Raw genomic sequence first — 20,923 nt, 5'->3', positions numbered from 1 at the left:
AAGGCTATTAAACGGTCAAAAATTAGATCAATAATACTTACAGTTTAGCTGCACCTGCGATTTAAACTTGGCGGATTTCGAAGAATCGCATTTTTTGTAATATTTAAGAGAATACGTATTAATTCTTTACTGTTGTACAGTTTAAATAAATTATTTCCAGAGTATTATAGTCCAAAATATAAATCCGAAGTTTTATTGAAATCGGACATTCTTAACAATTAAACTGTGGAGTTCAAAGGTCAAATTTTGCAATATTTGTGAATTCTCAGTGTACTATATCGAAATAATATTTATTTGTTGGACATATTTACCAAAAACGAATTTTTCTTCTTAAAAGAAATCACTAGATTTGTTATCAATAGTGAAATAAATTCTAAAATCGCTAGAATTGATAAGAAAATAGCTAAATTAACAATATTGGTAAAGTGCTTTTATTTGACAGCGCTGTCATTAGGGTACTATAGTTGAAACGAAAAGTCGACTTTTTGGATATAGTTAGAAGTCGACTTTTTAAATTTAATGAAAAGTCGATTTTTCGACTTTTTTCATTTAATTAAAAGTCGACTTTTAGACTTTAAGTATTTTATAAATAATCGACTTTTTCCAACTTTTCGACTTTTTCCGACTTTTCTGTTTTTTGTCGACTTTTTGACTATTTACGACTTTTTTAACTTTTTTCGACTATTTTTTTACTTTTTTCGCTTTTTTCCGACTATTTTAGAGTTTTTGACTTTTTTCCACTTTTTTCGACTATTTTTGACTTTTTATATTTTTTTTCCGACTTTATTCGACTTTTTTCGACTTCTTCATTTTTTTCGACTTTTCGACTTTTATTTACAAAGTCGACTTTTTTCACAGACGATAGTCGAGTTATCGACTTATTTGGAACAAAATAGTCGACTTCGACTTTGCGAGTTTTTTCGACAAAAAGTTGATTGTTCGATTATTCGAAAGTCGATTTATAGAACCCTAGCTGTCATCACATATCATTTTAGTTCTTGTTCGAGGCTAATTCAGAAAAGGTGGTGTTATTCATTCAGCTGATTATTTTTTTCTTCACTTGACTAGTACGCACTAATGTCAGAGTTTGTTATTGTTTACATTTTTATATTTAAAAATTTCCATTAAAACAGAGAAAAACTTCGTTAATATTTTGAATAATATATGTAAAAAATCTTAAAATTCCAAGCATTTTGTAAATATTTTTCGTATATAAATAATGAATAATTGGTACGCATTTACAAACTTAATATAACAATAATGTTTTTTTCTATTAAATGTTAACAAATTAAACAATATTTTTTTTATGTTTTACATATAAACTTTGTAGTTAACGCGATTAACGAAAAAAATTCTGTTCCGGAACATTTTATATAAAGAATCCACATGAGATATTTACCCGACTGGAGACAGCTGTCTTCTACGTTATGGTCAAATTTTCAGATCTAAAAAAGAAATTGTTTTATATATATACTGTGTATATAATGTGATTAACTAACAAAATTCTGTTCCGGGACGCTTTTTATAATAAAATCCATATGAGGTATTTACCCGTCCGGCGGTAGCTGACTACAACGGGTAAATCTTCCATTTACAACAAAGATTCTTTCATTTGGTATATAATTTTTCCACAAATTTTTACATTTTTATGTTTATTTTTCCCAAAAATATTAATTTTACATAATTTGACTAAATATTTTCATTAAATGAATTCGCCGCAGTTATTATTTTTGACATCAGTGCGTACCAAATGCAAAAAAAAATTTCCTGAAAATTTTTGTTGTTGCCGAACTGCCACCACCTTATCTGAATTCGCCTTGTTCTTGTTCTTCTTGTTTTGACACGAATCTTTTTAGGAACGTGGCATTTTTGGCAACTATCTTTAAATTTTCAATTTTGTTTCCTAGTTTTATGTCTATATGGACAGCAGGCACTTATAACTTAAACATATTTTTAATTCCAAATTGTTACCGTGAACGATTTTTTAATTTTGATTAAGTACTTTATTCATTAGTTATTTAAACACATTTTTTCGAAGGAAACATGTCTTCTGTCCTTCATATGCTGGGTCTACATGGACTCGATGAAGGTTTTAATCTGGTAATTATTTTACCTGTGGTTATAGTTATCGTGGCGATATTGTTTTTATTAAACTTAAGTGTCCGTAAATCAGCAGACTTCAAAAAGCCACAGACACAAAATACAAGAAAACAAAAAGTGACAACAAATAAACAAAATGAAGAAAAATTAAATAGTAACAAAAGAGATAAAAAAAGCAAGGAAAAAATAAGCCCTGCCAAGACATCAGATGGAGAAACAAATAAAAAACAGCCAGTTGCAAACGAGAAGTCACCTAAAAAAAACGTTCAAACCAAAAAGCAACAAGTTACCAGCAACAATGTTAATAAGAGCGCCAAGAATTCTCCAACAACCAAAACTCAAACGAATATTAAGAAACAATTAGAAAGTTTTGTCAGTAAAGAGGAGGAAGGAGAATGGCAAATGGTTACAACTAAAAAACAAAAGAAAATCACAAGTGAAGAAACAATTGAGATAACTACAGCATCCAAAACTAATAAAAACACTCAAAAAACACCAGAGAAAACTAACAAAGCAAATAAAACGAAAAAAGTTAAAATAATGAATGAAACCGCTGACGTATCTTCAACTATTGTTGACCAAGTTACACAGTCGGAGCCTTCTGTTCCAGCTGTGATAACCGAACTTCCTCATACTTCTACTAATTCGACAATTAAACAAAAGAAAGCTCCAGTTCCTGAATCAACAACTGAAGTTAAGTTTGATAATTCTACTGTACAAAGTACACCTTCTGCTAACGTGGCATTTGATGAACTTGGAGGTAAGCCTGTATTAGCATAGTTTGTTTAATTTATACTTATAACTTCTTAAATAAAAAGGTATATATTTTCCAGAAAATAATAATTTGTTGATAACAAAACTGCGAAATTTCCAGATTTTTTTCAAAAATTCTATTTAAAAATCTTGTAATTAAAAATTCAATTGTTTTTAAAAGATTTGAATTAAATAGGTATGTACATGTACAGTGCCGGCAAACAAGAAATTTTTTAAGTGGAGAATCTATTTTTTTTTTATTTATTTTATTTATTCATACCCAGCAAAAAGTTACATGACAAAGATGTTGTTCAATCAGAGGTGCAAGTGATGACGAAGTGGTTCGATTTAGGTGAAACATGAATGATTTTAACAATAGCGTGTTATTGGAGATCATGTGTTTATGCGAGAATTTCGAATAATCGAACCAATGCAATTCCAATGATTCGAAAACGATGTTTCATTAATTCAAGCTATTTGTTTTGTATGTATTTTTGGAGGACATTTCATATATTTTTAAGGAAAATATTATAATAAATTAGGGAAAATATATAAAATAATATTAATAATCAAAAATATTTCTAACAACACATGAATTTCATTTGATTAAAATAACAATCTGAATTAATTTTTGAAGTTTCAAAGAATTTTTTTAACTGCGGAATAGGTTGAATTTTGGAAGGCATTTAGAATGAGTTGTATTAGCACTGTTATTAAAGAAGTCATGAAAATTGCATTCACTTTGCACTACTGCAAAATTTTTTTGCTGGGTATACCCAGCAAAAAAAGTAGTAAATGCATGGGTTGAACTGATAATGAACTGGTTCATATTTAGGGGAAACATGCATGATTTTAACATTAGCGTGTCATTGGCATGCATGTGTTCGTATTTGGAAAAATAGTTCGCCATTTAAATGAGTTCTTATAACCAATGAATATTTGATGATTCTCAAGCGAATTTTCATTGGTGCACTATATTTATTTAAAAATGCATTAATAATGGTATTTCGATTTAATTATCAATATTTAAATAATTTTTTTGTGTGATATTGATAAAAATAAAATAAGATAAAACATAACTAACTGATTTTTATTGGATTTAAATTCATGCAGAGGAAAAATACCCATTGTGTTTTAAAATCCGTTAAACGGTCTTGGTTTTTTCCTTCTCTTATTAATGTTAAAATGGACTTAATATTACTAGGTAGGTAGGTACCTACAAAAACAAAAATCTAATAAAAAAATTAATGTAATTTTTAATATTTATTGTATGAAATGCACGTTTTCGTTAAATCTCCTAAGAGAATACCAAATTATAGTAAAATATTACAATTCCTATAGTGGAGTTACATGAGTGAATTTGGGTGCATTTTTCATGCCTTCACTGATGACAAATTTATTAGAATTTAGGCATGTATTTAAAACGCATTAAATAGAATACGTACAAAATAAATCATGAAAATATCCCTTCTTCTTTAACAACTTCAAATTTTTTTGCTGGGTAGTAATATAAAAGCCACCAAACTATTAGGTAGAATTTAGTGTTTATAACCGAAAATTTAAAATTTCTAGAAAACCGATTTGTCGGTTAACCGAGTATAAAAAAGTCATTTTACGAAATATTATTATTATTAATACTTAATAAGATGTTTGTACTTTTTAGTACATTTATATATCATAAGAAAACAAACTTATACAGATCTGAAGATATTATTGATTCGTTAGATATATTGAAGTAGTCATAAGAGGTATAAATTGAGTCAACAACTGAAGTTAAGGTTGATAACACTATGCGACAAAAATAAATACTTGGGAAGTAATACTATTTTTCTGAAAGGTGGATCCGAGAAGAACAAGGATATGTTTTTGAAATTTGTTTATTTAACAATATTCAATAACCTAGCCTATAGGCCATAAGCGGTTACAAATTTCTACTTTACAATAATTCTTCCAACACAAAATACATAATTATATAAAAATAAAATTACAACTAAATTATTTAAAAAGATAATATACTATATAAAATAACGATAGGACAATTAAATTGTACCGCATTGATTATAAATAAATTCCTACATAATTTGCAATCAATCAAATGTAATTCAAAGAAACAAAACAGGTTAAAATAAAGAAAAGAATATATAGAAGTCATAAACAATCCCAAAAATGAACTCACAGAACCAATCAATATGTCATACAGCTACTATATGGCAAATAACACTCCAGACTGTAAAGGACATAGGTAATACAAATCAGACAGAAACATGAAGCTATAAAACACCTATCAGTTGAACATTTCTGAAGAAATATAAGACAATTGGAAGAAAGTTTTAAACCATCCCAAAAAATATCAACTCATGTAAAAGAATTTAAATACCAAAATTACCAGTCAATTACATAATAAAAATTTCAAGACTAACTTTAAAAGAACAAAATGAAAAGACAATTCTATAAGAGTAAACATTTTTTTTTACATATAATTTATTTAAACTGTATTTCAAGCTTTTAATTTTTTGGACCTGAATACATGTATGCCAGCATTCATTTTTGTGTACATATGTATGTATTTATATGTTACTTACTTATTTTTGATCTTACTTAAACATTTATAGATCTCATTGAATATTTTTTTTCTAATTTAATTGTACCATTTAAAATTTGCAAATGTTTATATTTATATATATATATATTTTTTGCTGTTTTGTAGTTTTTATAAAGCTAGTAGCTTTAATTAGCTATATAAGGCCCTAAGGGCTCGGTTATGTAAATGAAGAATTAAAAAAAAAAGAAGAATTAATAAAAAAAGAAAAAACCCTCACAAACACAAAACTCTATGCACACAATAACAGTCACAAATCATCTTCCACCAAAACAGTCACAAAGTAAATTCATCCAAATCAGCAATTTTGACTGAGCAATCACAACATCCTTAAACCACACAACATTCCCCATTTCAAAGCTAACAGAAATTTCCCAAAATTGGCAAACAATCTCAAAAAATTCATATCATAAATCATTCAATACTAGATAAAAAACCTATGCATATTAATTGCAATTAAAATGATATGAACCAACAACAATAAATAGGCAACCAATAAAACCACAGCAACAGTCTAAAATACTTGCATTATAACATACCTTAAAAAGAAACAAATAACAGTAATTAGTGAGTAATATGAGGGACTAATACAACATAAATCAAAATCTTATCAAAAAAAAGGTCTCACATAAAGGACACAATGAACTACAAGAAAAATACCAATTTAAGAAACCCTGCATGTTAAATAAGATAATCGGTTAAAGAAAGTAAAAGAAAATACAAACTTCCAACTTCTAATAATATAACAATAAGATATTAAAAATTATCTTGAATAAAAAAAAAAAAAAAAACAATTAAGCAGACAACACCAACAATGTTCAAAGTATTAATCCAACACAAATAATCCTCATCCAAGCAATTACAAGTAAAACACTAATGATACCTCATTTACATATACCCAGCAAATTTTTATCAGTCAACAGATATTCAATGATGCACCCACATATGAAATAACAAGTAAATGACGATTGAATATAATGCATTCAGCCAAATCCATTAAAATTTCAATACAAATATCAATAACCACATAAAACAAACCATAAACACAATTATGACAATATCAGTAATTCATTATATTGGATAATCACAAAGACAATTACTCTAGAATAGCAATAACAATATGAATGACAACACAATTCCAAGACCAATCTAAACATTCCAACCCACCAAAAACGGAATTATAGCATCAACGAATTTCCAACTGCAAAAGCAAATCAACATAGTTAATTCCTCAACATTACCAAAGTACCATGAAATGCAATAATAACACCACAACTCAGTCAAGTGATACTAATATCAAAAAGGTAATAACCAACAAAGGGAAAATGCATGTTAATATCAATAAAACATACAATATTTCAATAATGAAAATATACAACAGAATACAATCTCTAATTTCAATTATAAACAAACTCCAGCTCATTTATCAGAAGAATACAAAATGCATATATAAGTTATAGTATTACAAGACTACTACCCACTCACAGTAAACAATTCTCAAAAAATCCAGTCAAAAGACATCAACTTTACAATTGTTAAAAAATATACCTATTATACAGCAACCCTCCACTTAAAAAATGATTATCAACCATTATTTAACAGTAACAAAAAGCCTCCTAAAAATTACAAATTAATGATACTGCCAGATCATTGTCAGTTAATTCATTACAAAAACCAGTATGTAAATATAAGAACAAAACCAAAAAAAAAATTAATTCTTAATGTAGCAAAATAGAATCTCAGTCACCTGAATAAAACAAAATTAAGCGAAGAAAAACTTAAATGCCCTAGCAAAATCCCACACAACAAACCCGGCTTCCAAAGTCATAGAAAAAACAAAAAGCATAAAAAATTAACTACACCTTAAAAAAGCAGCACAAACAAGAATGAAATGTTTCCCCAACACAAAGACAAGAAAATCCAAAACTTTACAACCATACCTCCACATTACCCAAGAATACGCTATAAAGAAGCAAAAAAAAAAAAAAAAACAATTCAATAGAGTTACAGGAAACTCAATTACACATAGAATTAAAGCACATATCCCAATATATGCCATAAAATCCCCAAAGTTTTTATTTACAGAATTACATAAATACAGAAATTGATACAATTAAACAAGTCAATATAAATGACAAATTCCACAATATACAGTCAGCAAATCTCCCAAATCCAATATAAACAACAGCTAACTACACCATATTGACACAATAAAATTACCTTGTGTAGAAAACATATATATACCCAAAATCAGCGTTTCTATAAGAACATTCCACAGTTCTACTCAAACCTACAAGGATAAACTGTTTTCAGAAATTTCACGAAAAAGCCTTTTCTTATAAGTTTCAACAGAAACATCAAAATTTCTCAAAGTTTTCGATAATTTATTGTATACACGTGCCACTCTAACACAAAATGATCGCTCTAATATTGAAGTCAACTTTGGTATTTTCAACTGTCTATTTCTATTAGATTTGCAAAACTCAAACAAACTAACCAAATATTCCGGAGCACGCAGTTTACATAACTTGTAAAAGTGCAATAAATTTCTATACTTAATATAATCCATAGTTTTAGAAATAGAAATTTGCCAAACACCTCCAAAATCTTGAGTTACGGATGACAAACCGGTTTTTCGTACCTTTTTATTTATTAACTGATTATAAATCCACGTTTATTCATGAGTACAATGCAACTTTGTTTTTAAAAATCCGTTAGCAATTGACGACGTTAGTGGTATTTTTCTTAATACAAAATTGTTCAAAATTTTTGTTATACTACAATATAAAATACAAAGCCAGAACTTAAATTCTTTCAATTCCATTTTTAATTTAAAGTTATAAGATTTAAAGTTTGCCAAAGAAAAACAAACTCAACCAGTTCCAGAAATATTTAGAGGTGTATGTGTGTACAGAAATAACTAACCAAGTTTAAAAAAGTAACATAATCCTTAATGGGATCCACCTTCAGGAAAACAGTATCACTTCCCAAGTATTTTAATTTTTGTTTATTTTTTCTCACTGTGTAATTTTACTGTACAAAGTACACCTTCTGCTAACTTCTGCATTCGATTGAACATGGAGGTAAGCCTGTATTAGCATAATTTGTTTAACTTATCTTTATACGTTCTTAAATAAAAAGGTATATATTTTCCAGAAAATAATCATTTGTTGATAACGAAACTGCACAATTCCAGATGTTTTTCAAAATCTTGTAATTAAAAATTCAATTGTTTTTAAAAAGATTTAAATTAAATGCATCTACAGTGCTAGCAGAAATAAAATAGAAAAACAAATTTTTGCAGTATAGAATCTATTTTCCGCCAAACTATAAGGTAGAATTTAGTGTTTATAAAAGACCGACTTTTGGAAAAACCGGTTCTTAGGTTAACCGAAAATTGACAATTTTTAGAATTCAGATTTGTTGGTTAACCGAGTATAAAAAAAACAGGTTAAACCGGTTAACCGAAATGTTTGGAAATCTTCAAAATATACTAATATTTAGTTGAAAAAAGTCATTTTGCGAAATATTAGCTGCATTTTTTAAACAATTGAATTTATTAAATCCAAATTTTAGTTCTTGCACTGTACGCCAGGTGGATAAGGCAAATTAATTAAGGCTAAACAAATGTAGTATCGTAACGTCAGCAGCGGCCAACAGATTGAGTTATTTCAAAATTTAATATCAAAATTATAAATTTTCCATAAAATTTGCAACAATTTGTTGAAAAAATTGGTATTTGCACTGAAATATCATGAAGTACACTATTTAAGTTACAGAAATTTTGTTTATTTTACTATTTTTATACATGTTAAAAAATATTTGCCATCTATTGGTGAATAGCAAAATAAAACAAATTTATTTCTATTAAATTTATTTTAGTTTATTTAGCCATTTTTGCACTAAAATTAATTTTTCTTTGACCTTATAAGGTCAATATATACAGTGTATATTCAGATAATGATGACCAAAACTAAATTTCAGCCTCCAAAGATAGAATTTTTCTTGAAAGAAAATAAATCCAGTGATTAAAAAAAGCCCCTTTTATGAATTACTTAATAAGATGTTTGCACTTTTTAGTATAGATATGTACATTAATATATCATAAAAAACAAACTTATACAGATCTGAAGATGTTATTATCCGTTAGATATATTGAAGTAGTCATAAGAGGTATAAATGGACTACTGTTTGCTAATTTCCTGATTGTCTGAAATTCTAAATCTCCATTTTATATACATAATATATTCTTAACATTTCCAAACTTTTATTTAACAATGTTTAATATTTTCTATCAAAATTTTTTAGAAATACGAAACATAATAAAAAATCCAAAAGGAACATAAAATTTTGTACTAAAAATAATTTTTTTTTTTAAACATGTTAACCGGGACTCAAAAACTGGATAACTCAATGTCTTAAAACTGGTTTGTGGAAAACCGAAATATCCAGAAAATTTTTCTCTCAATGAATTATATTGACATAAGATTTTAATTTGTGATATTTTGTGAAGATATCAACATTCTGACGGAAGTTATTAACAAAAAACTCATTTTCCGGGAATATGTACTTTTGTATGGGAGGTATATGAAATTATGGACCGATTCTAGCAATTTTCCGCAGGAATCAAGATCTTATGTATAAAACGAATGATCTTGTGTAGAAACGATGATTTTCATGAAATTATCTTGCATAGTTTTCCAAAAAATTACATCAGAATTTGTAAAAAATGCTTATTTTTTCGGAGTTTTAAATTTTGATTCATAACTTTTCCCGATGTGAACCGATTTTGCTCATTTTCAATACCAAACTGTACCGGATAATAATGAATATTTCACCACTGATGGTGGTGGAGGGTATAAAAACAAATTGGTGAATATCTTAAATTAATAGATATCAAAAGCTAACCGATATTCAGAGCAAATTTTGACCAATTTTACACTACTTAACAATTCAAACACTTTAGAACGAATAAAAATGACTTTATTTAAATATAAAGGTATTTTGAATAAAAGTTTAAAATGTGCTAAATTAAGTTAAATTTAATACGAAAAAGTCTTATAAATATAAATATTATGAAATTCTTGAAAAATCAAAATGTCATAGAAAACATAACATGGGGAATAAATACATATCAATATATTTTTTTTTTCATCCTTTTTTATTAAATAGGCTTAATAACTTCTAAAAAATGAAATCAAATGAAAAATATTTTTAGTTTTTATATAATAGAACCTATCGTTTTAACTCTATTCCACATTATGATTTGTCAGGAATTTTCGATACTTATTGGTAAAAAACCCTCGAATTTGCTGTCAGGTGCCATACAACCAATAAATTGCTTATAAACTCAACTTAAACATAAAAGATCGATGAAGAAATCCTATATATTGTTTCAGAAATGCATTTCTAATTGAAACTTCCTAAAATAAATGAATAATTTTTAAATATTTCGTTATATCCTCAAGGTATTATAATAATATATAAATATAATAATATAATATAATAATAATATAAATAATAAATATAATAATATATAAATATTATATATAAATATATATATATGCTTTTGATAGCTGAGTATTTCTATTGAATTATTTATGTTACCTTATCTAATGTTTATGATTATTTTTCATTTCAAATTATATTGTTTAATATTATATTCCTTTTTAATAATGTATTATTCTCAGTCAATTCGCTCCTTTTGGTTCCCAGCTAGGTTTACAATTTTTGATGTCTTTTAATAACAGTAATTTAGATCCCGTTGTTAGCAGTGGTTCATATTTGGATAATAAGATAAGTACATTTCCTGACCAACTTAAAATCGCTCACATGAATTGTCAAAGCATTTGTCCATCACATAATGCAACAAAGTTCGATGAATTATCTAACATTATAAGAGGTAAATTTAATTTGTTTGGCATTTCTGAAACCTGGCTGAAACCAGATATTTCTGATGCTGCTGTCCGCATATCTGGATATAAATTAGTTAGAAATGATAGACTGCTTAATAGGGGTGGCGGTGTGTGTATTTACATATCAAACGGATTGAAATACAAAGTTGTTTGGAAAATTTCTTTACATGGTTGTGAATCAATATTTATTGAGCTAAGTTTTAGTGGTGTAAAAACTTTATTTGGAGTTATTTATCTGCCCCATGGCGATATCAATGAATTTGAGAATTCTCATTATGAATTATTTTCGAAATATTCGAATATCATCATAGTGGGTGATTTTAATTGCAATCTCTTTGATATTTCTAAAGCCTACCTATTACGTTCACTATGTCTGCGATGTAACCTCTCTATATATCATAATTCCAAACCTACTCACTTTTCTGTTGCCCATGACTGCACTTCATTGCTTGATTTTTGGTTAACTAGTGACAATTCTATGATTCAATTCTCCGATCAAATACAATGTTGTTCTATTTCTTACCATTCCATGATTTATGCTGTGTTTCATTTAAATGTTGTATGTAGAGATGAATATGTAGAATATAAAGACGATATAATATCTCATATTTCTGTATTTGATTGTATTTGATTCTTTTTTTGGATCAAATGATGTTGATCTTCAGGGCTCTATTATCAATTCCCTTGTTAATACTCTTTATTCATTTGTACCTACTATGAGAAGAAAAATTAAGACTGATGATAATGAATGGTTAAGATCAAACGATATTTTATTGGCAACTTCTCTCAGAGATTTGGCATACTCTGCGTTTCGCTCGAATAGGACTACTGCTTCTTGGTGTGTTTATTGTAAATACCGGAATAAAGCGAAAACAGTAATTCGTAAAGAAAAAAGAAAATTCTACTCTAGTCTGTTTTCGAACCTTGATTCTTCGGGAATATGGAAAACTCTGAAAAACTGTGGTGTATCCAATAATAAGGGTTGGGAATGTAGTTTTAATGTTGATGATATAAATGATTATTTTGCAAATATAACTGTCTCAACTGATAATAATGAAATTGATTTTAGTACATTTAGTGAAACTATTGATTCCTTTTCCTTTTCTTGTATAAATCAAGATGAATTATTTGAAGCTATCTGTAAGATTAAAACAACATCTGTTGGTACTGACTCTATCCCCATTAGTGTTTATAAAAAACCGACTTTTGGAAAACCCGGTTTTTCGGTTAACCGAAAATTGACCATTTCTAAAAAACCGGTTTGTCGGTTAACCGAGTACAAAAAACCGGTTAAACCGGTTAACCAAAATGTTTGGAAATCTTTAAAATATTATAATATTTAGTTGAAAAATTTCATTTTGCGAAATATTATGAATTACTTAATAAGATATTTGCACTTTTTAGTATAAATATGTACATTAATATATCATAAGAAAGCAAACTTATACAGATCTGAAGTTATTATTGATTCGTCGGGTATATGGAAGTTGCCATAGGAGGAATAAATTGACCTTTGAATATATAATGCATCTATATCAATAAAAAATTGTATGTCAAACACTAGTATAAATAGTGTTCAGGCTCGCGACGATTTGTTTAAATACTTAATTTTTTATTGGTTTAAATGCCAACTTTTTACTAATTTCCTGATTGTCTGAAATTGTAAATCTCCATTTTATATGCATAGTATATGTTTAACATTTCCTAACATTTGTTTAACAATCTCAACTATCCAAAATTTTTAAAAATCACAATAAAAAATCAAAGAAAACATACAATTTTGTACTAAAAATTAGATTTTTTTTAAATCGGTTAACCGAGACTTAAAAACCGGATAACCCGGTTAACCGAAAACCAATGTTTTAAAAAAACCGGTTTGCGAAAAATCGAAATATGCAATAAAAACCGGTTCTTCGGTTAACCGGTTTATAAACACTAATCCCCATTCGCTTCATTAAATCTATTTATCCTCTCATCTCTAATATTCTAATTCACCACGTTAATACGATTTTGACCACATCAAAGTTTCCTTCTATTTGGAAAACAGACCGGGTGGTCCCAATCCCGAAATCGAAAGCAATCCATACAATAGATGATTTAAGACCCATTTCTATTCTACCAGCTTTATCAAAAGCCGTAGAACACATAATAAAGAACCAAATAATGCTTTCTGTTCGTGGGCTTATTACTCCTTCACAATATGGTTTCCGTTTTGCTCATAATACTACCTCTCTTTTACTTGATATGACAGACGATATACGAAAAAATTTTAACAATAATATTATATCTACACTTGTGTCTCTTGATTTGGCTAAGGCCTTTAACTCGATAAATTTTTCTAATATGATATATAAATTGCGAGATATATTTAAGTTCTCCTCTACTGCATGTAAGCTTATTTTTTCCTATCTTACAGGTAGATATCAATTTGTTGATGTTAATAGCCAATTTTCGGATATTCTTCCCCTTAGTTCTGGTGTTCCACAAGGTTCAGTTTTGGGGCCACTTCTTTTTATCTTATATATTAATGATTTGCCAATGAGTATTAACTCGGATTATTGCAAATCTTTTTTATATGCAGATGATGTGATGCTCTTATTTAGTGGAAATAAAAATTATTTTAATAAACTTTCTTCTGATATTAACTATACTCTAAATCGTTTTTTTCATTGGTCATCTGAGAACTCCTTGGTCATTAACTCAACAAAAACTAAAGCACTATCATTTGGTTATAATGGAGATGATTTAAATATTTCTATTGCTGGTTTACCTGTATCGTTTGTTAATCAACTAAGATGTTTAGGCATTCATATCGATAATCGTTTAAATTTTGCAAATCATATTGATAATGTTTCTTGTAAAATTACGTATACTTTGCGTAAACTTTACTCTACCAATATTTATTTACCTTTTAAAATTAGATGGCGTTTGGCTTTTTCTCATTTAATGTCAATTATATTGTATGGTCTCGAGATTGTGTCAGGAACTTTTTCATATTTTATTACAAAATTAAATAGAATTGTAAATACGATTGTTAGATATGTTTTTAATCTCCGAAGACGTGAACATATTTCTGACTATGTCAAACGTTTTCTTGGTTGTTCTTTTCTAAATTTTATACGCTACCGTAACTTATTATTTTTTTACAGAGTCATTAACATTACTATGTTCTAAATTCTCTTTTACACATTCTATTAGAAACCCGCAAATTTTAATACCAAGGATTTCTTTAGTAGTATTTGAACAATCGTTTTTAGTTAGAATAGCTAGATATTGGAATTATTTACCTCTAGAACTAAGAGTATTCTCCCATTCCAATAATGCTTTCCGGCTCAAACTCATGAGCTTTCTCGTCTCTAACTAACTTGTTACGAGTTTTTCTATACCATAATTTTTAATTATTTTTTTCGAATAATTTGTCTATACTTTATCACTGCTGGGATCTGTCTTTTTTAAATTCTAATACTATATTGTTTATTACCATTGGTTTGGGAACCAATATCATAATGGAGCGTATTTATAAATTTATAAAATAAATTACCATTATAATATTTATATTTATAATTTTTTATTTAGGATTACTGCCTTGTAATATATAAATATTTATTGGCCAATAGTGGCTTCTTATATTACTATGAATAAAATTAAAATAAAAAATAAATAATATGTTTCTATTATTTTTCCCAATGCCTATTTCGGTTAGGAACAAAATTTTCCTGGGTCTAAAATAGTTTAATATCTGAATAAGAGATGAGAGTATACATAGCTTTAAAATTCTACAATATGGCATGAAATATATTTTTCTTGTTTCTATTTTTTGTCGGCACTGTAAATATATGTATGTAGTTGCCAACTAGTGCTATATAATTTTTGTTTAATATTTTAAACTTTTTCAAGTATAAGTAGAAATTCTATAATATTTATAATTTCTGCAACGCATTTGGATAAGGTTAATTATAGATTTCTAAATGTGTGATATTAATTTATAATTTTGGGTTTAGTAATAACGGAGACTCTCACCGTAAAGTTTTCCGTTCAAATTAGAAATATAAATTTGGAGATTTTTAACTAACATTTGTTTATTACTAGATATACTCAGTGTACTTAGCTACTCTATAAACCATATAAATAAAACCCTTTAATATTTTTGTTATTAAATTTTTTATTTTTCTAGTCGGCACACGGTGGATCCGAAATTAATTGATCAAAAGTAAAATTTTTTGTTTACACTGACTTCTAAAATTTTAGTGCCATTGTAAACATATTAAAACTAAGGTAGCAAAAAAATTTTTTCAAAGTATTTGTTAATTGTGGACGTGACATACAATTAAAGACAAATATTTCAATACAAGTACTTTTTTTGTATCCAAACTAAACAAAAATTAAATTGCTGTCAAAAAATACATGTTAAAGTTATAAAAACACAACAACTGTTTAACATTTTCTTCATTTAATTTAATTTGTATTTTACAATATTCAATACAAATTTCGTGTTGTGTTAATACAAATCCGATATAAAAATTATGATTCTAAAAGTAACTACATTGTCCTTAATTGTATGCAAGATTTCAAGAGACCTTCTATGTGTGCTATTTAATTTATCAATTGCAGAGGTGCGTTGTGTTGAAAAAATTTAAATTTAAAAAAATATTTAGAAAAATAAATCCAAAATTATTGTAGTAATTCTTGAACAACAACATGATGACTATTATCTGATAAAAATATTTTGTCTTAATTGATGAATTTATTTTTAAAATTTGTAACCGATTATGGCCAATAGGCTAGGTTTATTTGGAAATCAATTAAATTAAAATTAATAAAAATTAAATACAGTATGTTCAATACAAAACGTGCTATTTAAAATATCGCCACTGTACACATACCGTGTCTCTCATAAGTTTTCGAATTTAGGTATACTATGAAAAGAAATCAAATTTAATAATATTTTTGTGTGCAAAATAAATAAATAAATTTGTTATATTATCTACACAGTCTTTAGGTTTCATATCACAATTTTTAAAACTTGAAAAATATACATTACTTAAATTAATTTAGTTTTTTTTTTAAGTCCATAAAATTAGCTCCAGTATTTCACATTTCACTATATTATACGAAACACAAATATTAGAATCGAATGGTTTTTATTTTTAAAATTATGCTGACCATTACACATTACATTAAAAAAAAAAAAGAATTTATTCTTAGGTTTAAGTTGAAATAAATAAATAAAATAATTTTTAAAATTGTTTTATAAACCGAAACCGTTTCTATAAACCGAAAGGATATATTTTTTTTGCTAATTTGGTTCACAATTTTGGCGGATTAGTACCATCTTTTTAAGTAATATCATTAAAATGGCAATTTTTGGCAATATTTGTATTTCTTCCCCTTTTTTCTAGAGATAAAATTTGGTAGACTTAATAGACTCCTTGGGGTACCAAAAAATAATAGTTTTTGTTACAAGAAACTGTGTTTAAAGTTTCCAAGATATATTATTGGGATCATTCTTCTGTAACTAATTAAATTTATTGGAATTAAGGTCCATTTTTATAATACAAGGGTAAAACATTTTTGGGGAAAGTTGTCTGGTATATATTCTTTTAGATATTAGCTTTTATACATTTTAAGTTTTCAACATAATGTGGACGCCATTCAATATAGTAGAATCATTCTTTTTATAACCAATGGTTTACATGCTGAATGTCACCATATCATTATGGTCTAACTCCAAAATATTGATATCTGGTTAAATATAATTTATTTATTTACAAAAGATTTAAAAACATAATGAATAATGAGATTAAATTTTATTATTAGGTACTAACGACTAAGGTTTTAAACCTAAATAATGTATTACATTACTATATGAGATGGTATATGTTACAATGTTTAAGGATAGTATGGACTTTATTAATATTATCTATATTAATATTTTGAAGTAGGGAAAATAAGTTTATTTCTCCATATAGTGTGATCTGTGTGTTATTTATGGCGTTACAGTTGTAAATTAAGTGGTGGATGTTTATGGACGTCGTGTTGCATAAAGGACAGATCTCTGAGGTGGAACCTTTCAGAATATGATGATTTGTAATATAAGTATGACGTATGTATTTTTGAATATTAATTCTTGGTTAATGTTTTATAGTGGAAGTGGTTATAATTGTCCCAATCTTTCCTGGTATACCACTGTGACCGGGTATCCACATTATTTTAAATTTTGTATAATATTTTATTAATATGTCTCTGATTTTCATAAATGTGTGTGAAGTTAAATTCGAATTTAACTAGCAGAGACACAAACCACATTTTTTAACATTGCTCTTTTTGCAGCTAACAGAGCACTGTTAAGCATTTAACAGAAAGTACATGAAAAATTAAAAATATATACTTTAAAATTTTCAGAAAATGAAAAACGAAAATTTCAGAACTTAAAAAAATATGAAAAATAAAAAAATATTTTTTGAATAAAATCAATATTTTAATAAAAAAGATTAAAAATTCTCTAAAAAATCAATATTTCAATAAGAAAAATGTTAAAAATTCTCTAAAGGATTGGTGTCCAATTTGGACAAATATGGAAATGCACACGTATACCACTATATAGGAGTAGTAGTCCAAAGGGTCCTTAACAGGATTCCGGGAGTCATATTTCTGGAATAGTTTTGGAAGTTTTTTAAAAAATTTTTGAAAAAATCAATATTTCAATAAGAAAAATGTTAAAAATTCTCTAAAAGATTGGTGTCCAATTTGGACAAATATGGAAATGCACACGTATACCACTATATAGGTGTAGTAGTCTGAAGGGTCCGTAACAGGATTCCGGTAGTCATATGTCTGGAATAGTTTTGGAAGTTTTTTAAAAAATTTTTGAAAAAATCAATATTTCAATAAGAAAAATGTTAAAATTCTCTAAAGGATTGGTGTCCAATTTGGACAAATATGGAAATGCACACGTATACCACTATATAGGTGTAGTAGTCTGAAGGGTCCTTAACAGGATTCCGGTAGTCATATGTCTGGAATAGTTTTGGAAGTTTTTTAACAAATTTTTGAAAAAATCAATATTTCAATAAGAAAAATGTTAAAAATTCTCTAAAGGATTGGTGTCCAATTTGGACAAATATGGAAATGCACACGTATACCACTATATAGGTGTAGTAGTCTGAAGGGTCCCTAACAGGATTCTGGTAGTCATATGTCTGGAATAGTTTTGGAAGTTTTTTAAAAAATTTTTGAAAAAATCAATATTTCAATAAGAAAAATGTTAAAAATTCTCTAAAGGATTGGTGTCCAATTTGGACAAATATGGAAATGCACACGTATACCACTATATAGGTGTAGTAGTCTGAAGGGTCCTTAACAGGATTCCGGTAGTCATATGTCTGGAATAGTTTTGGAAGTTTTTTAAAAAATTTTTGAAAAAATCAATATTTCAATAAGAAAAATGTTAAAATTCTCTAAAGGATTGGTGTCCAATTTGGACAAATATGGAAATGCACACGTATACCACTATATAGGTGTAGTAGTCTGAAGGGTCCTTAACAGGATTCCGGTAGTCATATGTCTGGAATAGTTTTGGAAGTTTTTTAAAAAATTTTTGAAAAAATCAATATTTCAATAAGAAAAATGTTAAAATTCTCTAAAGGATTGGTATCCAATTTGGACAAATATGGAAATGCACACGTATACCACTATATAGGTGTAGTAGTCTGAAGGGTCCTTAACAGGATTCCGGTAGTCATATGTCTGGAATAGTTTTGGAAGTTTTTTAAAAAATTTTTGAAAAAATCAATGTTTCAATAAGAAAAATGTTAAAATTCTCTAAAGGATTGGTGTCCAATTTGGACAAATATGGAAATGCACACGTATACCACTATATAGGTGTAGTAGTCTGAAGGGTCCTTAACAGGATTCCGGTAGTCATATGTCTGGAATAGTTTTGGAAGTTTTTTAAAAAATTTTTGAAAAAATCAATATTTCAATAAGAAAAATGTTAAAAATCTCTAAAGGATTGGTGTCCAATTTGGACAAATATGGAAATGCACACGTATACCACTATATAGGAGTAGTAGTCTAAAGGGTCCTTAACAGGATTCCGGGAGTCATATTTCTGGAATAATTTTGGAAGTTTTTTAAAAAATTTTTAAAAATATCAATATATTTAAAGAAGTAATACAAAAAATTCTCAAAAGGATTGGTGTCCAATTTGGACAAATATGGAAATGCACACGTATACCACTATATAGGAGTAGTAGTCTAAAGGGTCCCTAACAGGATTCTGGTAGTCATATGTCTGGAATAGTTTTGGAAGTTTTTTAAAAAATTTTTGAAAAAATCAATATTTCAATAAGAAAAATGTTAAAATTCTCTAAAGGATTGGTGTCCAATTTGGACAAATATGGAAATGCACACGTATACCACTATATAGGAGTAGTAGTCTAAAGGTTCCCTAACAGGATTCCGGGAGTCATATTTCTGGAATAATTTTGGAAGTTTTTTAAAAAATTTTTAAAAATATCAATATATTTAAAGAAGTAATACAAAAAATTCTCTAAAGGATTGGTGTCCAATTTGGACAAATATGGAAATGCACACGTATACCACTATATAGGAGTAGTAGCCTAAAGGGTACTTAACAGGATTCCGGTAGTCATATTTCTGGAATAATTTTGGAATTTTTTTAAAAAATTTTTGAAAAAATCAATATTTCAATAAGAAAAATGTTAAAAATTCTCTAAAGGATTGGTGTCCAATTTGGACAAATATGGAAATGCACACGTATACCACTATATAGGAGTAGTAGTCTAAAGGGTCCCTAACAGGATTCTGGTAGTCATATGTCTGGAATAGTTTTGGAAGTTTTTTAAAAAATTTTTTAAAAAATCAATATTTCAATAAGAAAAATGTTAAAATTCTCTAAAGGATTGGTGTCCAATTTGGACAAATATGGAAATGCACACGTATACCACTATATAGGTGTAGTAGTCTGAAGGGTCCTTAACAGGATTCCGGTAGTCATATGTCTGGAATAGTTTTGGAAGTTTTTTAAAAAATTTTTGAAAAAATCAATATTTCAATAAGAAAAATGTTAAAAATTCTCTAAAGGATTGGTGTCCAATTTGGACAAATATGGAAATGCACACGTGTATCACTATATAGGAGTAGTAGTCTAAAGGGTCCCTAACAGGATTCTGGTAGTCATATGTCTGGAATAGTTTTGGAAGTTTTTTAAAAAATTTTTGAAAAAATCAATATTTCAATAAGAAAAATGTTAAAATTCTCTAAAGGATTGGTGTCCAATTTGGACAAATATGGAAATGCACACGTATACCACTATATAGGTGTAGTAGTCTGAAGGGTCCTTAACAGGATTCCGGTAGTCATATGTCTGGAATAGTTTTGGAAGTTTTTTAAAAAATTTTTGAAAAAATCAATATTTCAATAAGAAAAATGTTAAAAATTCTCTAAAGGATTGGTGTCCAATTTGGACAAATATGGAAATGCACACGTATACCACTATATAGGAGTAGTAGTCTAAAGGGTCCCTAACAGGATT

General features: G+C 27.5%; 1 protein-coding gene across 4 annotated transcripts in view; it reads left to right on the top strand.

The window, feature by feature from the left end:
• The first annotated feature begins 1,825 nt into the window (after positions 1-1,825).
• LOC119605186 (DNA mismatch repair protein Msh3-like) overlaps positions 1,826-20,923 on the top strand; it is an 80,602-nt gene continuing 61,504 nt past the window's right edge. The window contains exons 1-3 of one of the 4 annotated variants that reach the window (XR_005231566.1): positions 1,826-2,860; positions 2,919-3,049; positions 3,138-3,597. Coding sequence is in view for 3 of the 4 variants with exons in the window: in XM_037958142.1 (XP_037814070.1) it covers positions 2,044-2,860; positions 2,934-2,998 (882 nt within the window). In the remaining variant the exon portion in view is untranslated. Of the gene's footprint in view, positions 2,861-2,918; positions 3,050-3,137; positions 3,598-20,923 lie in introns of those variants that run through there. The other 3 variants (XM_037958142.1, XM_037958144.1, XM_037958143.1) reach the window with 3 other exon arrangements.

The sequence above is a fragment of the Lucilia sericata genome, unplaced genomic scaffold (assembly GCF_015586225.1).
Source record: "Lucilia sericata isolate MDLA Ls3-8-SP2 unplaced genomic scaffold, ASM1558622v1 Contig000462F_arrow, whole genome shotgun sequence".
Taxonomy (NCBI): domain Eukaryota; kingdom Metazoa; phylum Arthropoda; class Insecta; order Diptera; family Calliphoridae; genus Lucilia; species Lucilia sericata.
Note: the sequence above shows the minus strand (reverse complement) of the source record. Positions and strands in the feature narration are given on the sequence as shown.